This window comes from Maniola hyperantus, chromosome 6 (genome assembly GCF_902806685.2).
Source record: "Maniola hyperantus chromosome 6, iAphHyp1.2, whole genome shotgun sequence".
NCBI classification, from domain to species: Eukaryota; Metazoa; Arthropoda; class Insecta; order Lepidoptera; family Nymphalidae; genus Maniola; species Maniola hyperantus.
The window spans coordinates 12,783,316-12,789,590 of record NC_048541.1 but is presented as its reverse complement, the minus strand read 5'-3'; the positions used below and the strand labels follow the sequence as shown (position 1 = coordinate 12,789,590).

Genomic DNA, 6,275 nt, shown 5'->3' with positions numbered 1-6,275 from the left:
GCGCCATTCGTAGCGTTGGCTGTCATTGTCATTTTTACCGGAAACAATTCGGCCACCCCTTTTCGGAAGACGCGCTGCCGCTAAAGTCGTGATTGCCGGCTTTTAGTAGATATTTAGTAGTAACAAATTGTTATTTGTTATAGTTAGTAGTGCTATTTGATCAAATAAAAGTAAAAATGGCGCCACGTACAGCCAAAGCTAAGGTATTTATATCATTCAAATAAACGGCATGTCTTGTATGTTTGATATTGTAAGCAAACAGGTTTGCGTTATCGACAAGTAATGCACGTTAATGTCTATTTGTTAGTTAACTTTTAAACAAAATGATTTGTAAATTTTAGTCTTAATGCGATTTAGTTTTGTGTCAGTTTTTTTTGCTCAAACATCATGCATGGTTTCTGCTTTAGAGCTTAAAAACCGCGTGCTTCTTCGACCACGATATATAGAGGGGGGAATATTCTTTGTTTTATGTATCTTGTGGTTGAACGTTCGGTAAATCTGATACAATTTTTATTACATTACAAAATGAGCTATGAAGTTCAACAGGATGTTTACCATATTAAGACTGAAATCCAAAGACCATTACTACTGGAGTCCAGTTCATTCAAAGCAATAGTAATATTGTATGAATTCTCAGTCAAGATGTTGATTCAGTACCCCAATAATAATAATAGAACAAATTATAATATAATTATTACAATTTTATTTGGCCTGTTGAGTTCCAATTGTTATTATTGTTAATATTAGAGTAGTTTAGTTGAATAGATATTTTTACAGTAATAATGAAGAAGGAACTTAACTAGATAAAGAATTTGTTTATTTATCTTTTCTGTAATGAGTCATTCTGTCTCTTGATTTTTATTGCAATAGCTTAACTGCAATAAAAATCTAACTATAATAAAATACATTTTATAACCTCAATTTCTGCTGTTTGAATGTCCTTGAAAACTATTTAAAAATAGCAAAAATGTGTGTAAAATCCAGCAAACCTTATTTACCAGGTATCCTTTTTTTACCCTGTTTACTTATTTAAGGAAAGCTGGGCCAGCAATAATAACCTATAACAAAAAATCTAGACAAATTTTTGATCAAATTTTAATTTTTTTGATTTTTTTTAATAGCAATTAAGTGGCAAGCAGTGTTCTATGACACTTCACAAGTTGGGGCTGTCTATTGAAAAATTGAAGCTAATTATTGATTCATATCTTATTATCATTTTAAAACATTATTAAGGCATTTTTTAAATATCATATCATGTACTTATTATTAATTACAGAAAACTGCAGATGTAAAAGTATCTGAACCCAAAAAAGGAAGAGGTAAAGCTAAAAATGTACCTGAGCCAGACCAGGACATTGATGAAGTTGAAGAGAAGGTTGTGGTAGCTGAGAAGAAAAGCAAAAGAGGGAAGAATATTGTCAATTACAATGAAGACAAGGATGAAGAAGCTCCACCGAAGAAGGGAAGAAAGAAGATTGTAGACACAAAGGCGATTGACGAACCTGTTCCTGAGGAAGTTACTTCTGTAAACGGTGATGACTCAGCTGAGGAGGGCACAACAACCCCGGCTGATGAGATTGATGATAATGAAGAAACTGAATCCAATGGCCACTCTGAAGAGAAAGCCCCTGCTAAAGGTCGTAAGAAGGCGGCGCCGAAAAAAGAAGTTGTTGAAAAGGAAGTAAAAACAGGTAGGGGGAGGAAAAATGTCAAACAAGATGTAGATGCGGGTGACAAAGAGGAGGCAGTTGAAGAAAAGCCGAAAGGCAGAGGGCGCGGGCGAAAGCCGCAAGCTAAAGCTGAACCTGAGAGTGAGGAAAATCCTGAAGAGGAGGAAACTAAAGCTCCGCCTGCAGCCAAAGGCAGAAAAAAGGCTCAAACAAAACCTGTTCCAGAGAAAGAAGCAGATGAGGAAAGTGAGGACTTATCAACAGAAACTAAAGATGAGGAAGACATAAAACCAGAAGAGCCCAAAAAGAGAGGTCGCAAAAATGCACCAAAGAAAGCTCAGCCTGAAGAGGAACCAGAAGAGCTAGATGAGGACATGAAAGAGGAAGCTCCTGCTAGCAAAAAAAGGAAAGGCTCTAAAAAAGAAGAAAAAGGAAAAGGTAAAAGTTTATGTTGTACAATAAATACAATAAGTACTTAAAGTACTTAAAGTACTTATTGTATTTATTTGAAAATGATAACACTAAAAGCATTGTACCTGAAATAAAGAATTATAAAGATTCACAAAACAGCAGTACTCATAGAATTTTTTAATTGTTTGTTTTTCTAACTTTAGGTGACACAAAAGATGAAGAAGATGATGATGAAGACAGCCCTCTGGAAGCGAAACACACAAAAGGCAAGCGAGGACCAAAAAAGGCAGCAGACAAACCCGCCAACACTGAGGAAGTGCAGGATACGGGCGAATCCGCAACAAAACGTCGGCGAAAGCCTGACGAAAAGGGTAACTAGTCCTGTTAATTATAAATTACTTCACTTTTCAATGTCATCAACAATTGTTTCAGAGAAATAAATTGTGTTTCTTTATTATTATGAATAAACAGTTTCCAAAATACTGCTGGTTCAATTATTTACATAATATTTACCTTTCAGGATTTTATTAGTGGGTGCTTCATAACATACCTAATTAACTTAGAGTAGTTACTACCTATTTACTGATCATAGAAGCAGAATTATATTACTAACAAGCTTGAAGTCGTAGTAAAGGCAAAGTAGTGCAAGCACATCAAATGACAGACGTTTTGTTGATCATTCTGATATAAACTGACTGACTATAAGGATTTAGAATTACTTGATGTGTGTATGTATGAGTCTGTATCTACAGGCTTACTTTGACTTTATTCAGTCTAAGGTCCAATTGCTTGACAGGCGGTTAAAGTTACGTAACGATTACCGTTAAACTTTGATCATCGATATAAGCAAAGTGAGTTCCACATGTCTATCAATTTAGGACCATTTTATCTTTATTATAGAGGTATGATTCATATTGACTGGTGGTCTAAGTTAACGATAGCCCGAACGTAACTATAACCACCTGCAACTGTCGTGCAACTGGACATAGTTAAAACTAGACATATTATGTTGCTGCCATAATGTCTCGTTTTGTCTGAGCTAGAGAGCTAGCTAGTCATTTCATAGCTGTTGATTCTGAATTTTCTTTGCTACTTACTAGGATTTAGGAATGTCTAAGATTGGATTTTAATTTACATAATAGAAATAACCAAATATATGGCGATATTTAACTCTTTGGATTTATTAAAATTTTATGTAATAAATTATACTATAAGTATTGCTAATTTGCAACAAAAATTCTGCCACAAAATTGTCAGGTTCTTTTTTCCATTATTTTAAAATTTAACTTTTATCTGCTATTATCGGTTGACGGTTATTATATTAGTGCATGGTGTAACAATCTTCTAAAACTAATGTTGGAATGGACCTATTAAGTATATATAAGATTTAATTTTATTTAGCTTTTATTAACTACAACTTAAATATGAATAAATAAAATTATGTTCTCTTAGTATGAAAATTGCTGGTTTTACGACGAAAGTAAAAACTACAAGATTTTAAGACTATAGTTAAGATTGATATTTGACTAGCGACCCGCCCCGGCTTCGCACGAGTAGCTATTACAATTTTCGTAGGGATCTCTATTAAAATAAATATAGTATAGCCTATGTTACTCAGGAATAATGTAGCTTTCTACTGGCGAAAGAATTTTCAAAATTATTGGTTCAGAGTTCCAGAGATTACCCCCTACAAGCAAACTTACAAATTTTACCTCTATAATATTAGTATAGATTTACAGAAACGATCAAATAGGCAAACAAGCTCCACACATAAGAGGTTTAATGCTATTTCTTTTCAGTCGTTGATGATAGTAAAAAGAAAGCTCCCAAAAGTGTTACAGACTATGAATCACTGGATTTCTCGAACAACTCGAAAAATTCTCAAAATAAAGAGTTTAACTTAAAGATATCGAGCTGGAACGTAGACGGAATCAGGGCATGGATGGCAAAGGGTGGATTAGATTACTTGAAATACGAAAAACCTAATATACTGTGCTTGCAAGAAACGAAATGTTCCCAAGAGAAGTTGCCCGATGAGATTAAGAACGTTCCAGGGTACCACGCATACTGGTTGGGTAGCGACAAAGATGGTTACGCTGGTGTATGCATCTACACAACAAAACTAGCCATGAATGTACAGTACGGCCTACAAAACGAAGAATTAGATGTAGAAGGTCGGATAATCACAGCAGAATACGAGCAGTTCTACTTAATATGCACATACGTACCGAACGCTGGCCGGAAACTAGTCACGCTTGATAAGAGACTGAAATGGAATGAAGAATTTAGGAAATTGTCAAAGCGTTGGACGCAAAAAGCCCGTGATAATATGCGGCGATATGAACGTAGCGCATAATGAAATAGGTAATTATGATTCAAGTATTAGCTAATTATTCGAAAGAGCCTCTTTGATATCAACTCAAATCGCGGTATCTAATTAATACTGTAGGTGTATAGTAGTAAACTTCAAAATGTATAAAATACTAGATGAAGCCCGCGACTACGTCCGCGTGGATTTAGGTTTTAAAAAGTCACGTGGGAACTCTTGGATTTCCGGGATAAAAAGTGTCCTTCCCTGGGATGCAAGCTATCTCTGTACAAAACTCGGTCAAAATCGGTTGGAGCGACTGATCAGCTAAACACGTGCTTCCGCTGCGGTAGAATTCACCCTTAACTCACCTCACCCTCAGACCTCAAAACCTACCTACAGGTACTGCATATTTGTTCATATTATTTACCAGTTAGGGACTACCATATAGTAGTAGAGAAGAACTACTAAAAAATATGAAAGTAGGTAATTAATGTAAAATCTAAATATTTTGAAGTCGGTTAAAATAACGCAAACCTTAAATGTGTTTGCAGACTTAACAAATCCGAAAATCAAACAAAAAAAACGCTGGTTTCACTGAAGAGGAGCGCGCGGGAATGACGGAGCTGCTCAGCGACGGCTTCGTGGACACGTATCGCCACTTGTACCCCGACAAAACCGGCGCTTACACCTTCTGGAGCAATATGTTCATAGTCGAGCCAAAAATGTGGGATGGTAAGAATTTCTTTAAATCTGGCAAAAAGAACTCTGGTTTCACTGAAGAGCGCGAGGATTGACGGAGCTGCTCAGCGACTGCTTCGTGGACACGTATCGCCACTTGTACCCCGACAAAACCGGCGCTTACAACTTCTCTGGAGCAATATGTTCAATAGTAGAGCCAAAAATGTGGGATGGTAAGAATTTTCTTTAAATCTGGCAAAAAGAACGCTGATTTCACTGAAGAGGAGCGCGAGGATTGACGGAGCTGATTAGCACGGCTTCGTGGACATGTATCGCCACTTGTACCCCGACAAAAACCGGCGCTTACACCTTCTGGAGCAATATGTTCAATCGTCGAGCCAAAAATGTGGGGTGGATAAGAATTTCTTTAAATCTGGCAAAAAAGAACGCTGGTTTCACTGAAGAGCGCGAGGATTGACGGAGTTGTCAGCGACTGCTTCGTGGACCACGTATCGCCACTTGTACCCCGACAAAACCGGCGCTTACACCTTCTGGAGGCAATATGTTTCCAATAGTATAGCCAAAAAATGTGGGATGGTAAGAATTTCTTTAAATCTGGCAAAAAGAACGCTGAATTTCACTGAAGAGGAGCGCGAGGATTGACGGAGCTGATTTGCACGGCTTCGTGGACACGTCATCGCCACTTGTACCCCGACCAAACCGGCGCTTACACCTTCTGGAGCATATGTTCAATAGCGAGCCAAAATGTGGGTGGGTAAGAATTCTTTAAATCTGGCAAAAGAACGCTGGTTTCCCTGAAGTCACTGAGTTGTCAGCGACTGCTTCGTGGACACGTATCGCCACTTGTACCCCGACAAAACCGGCGCTTACACCTTCTGGAGCAATATGTTCAATAGTATAGCCAAAAATGTGGGATGGTAAGAATTTCTTTAAATCTGGCAAAAAGAACGCTGATTTCACTGAAGAGGAGCGCGAGGATTGACGGAGCTGATTAGCACGGCTTCGTGGACACGTATCGCCACTTGTACCCCGACAAAACCGGCGCTTACACCTTCTGGAGCAATATGTTCAATAGTATAGCCAAAAATGTGGGATGGTAAGAATTTCTTTAAATCTGGCAAAAAGAACGCTGATTTCACTGAAGAGGAGCGCGAGGATTGACGGAGCTGATTGGCACGGCTTCG

General features: G+C 37.7%; 1 protein-coding gene across 1 annotated transcript in view; it reads left to right on the top strand.

The window, feature by feature from the left end:
* Positions 1-20: 20 nt before the first annotated feature.
* The window catches only part of LOC117982865 (DNA-(apurinic or apyrimidinic site) endonuclease-like), a 7,889-nt gene continuing 1,634 nt past the window's right edge, over positions 21-6,275 (top strand). Inside the window, 8 exon segments of the mRNA XM_069499147.1 lie at positions 21-203; positions 1,277-2,108; positions 2,285-2,452; positions 3,881-4,382; positions 4,384-4,445; positions 4,944-4,957; positions 4,959-5,100; positions 5,279-5,303. Coding sequence (XP_069355248.1) covers positions 177-203; positions 1,277-2,108; positions 2,285-2,452; positions 3,881-4,382; positions 4,384-4,445; positions 4,944-4,957; positions 4,959-5,100; positions 5,279-5,303 — 1,772 coding nt within the window. The 5' untranslated portion in view covers positions 21-176.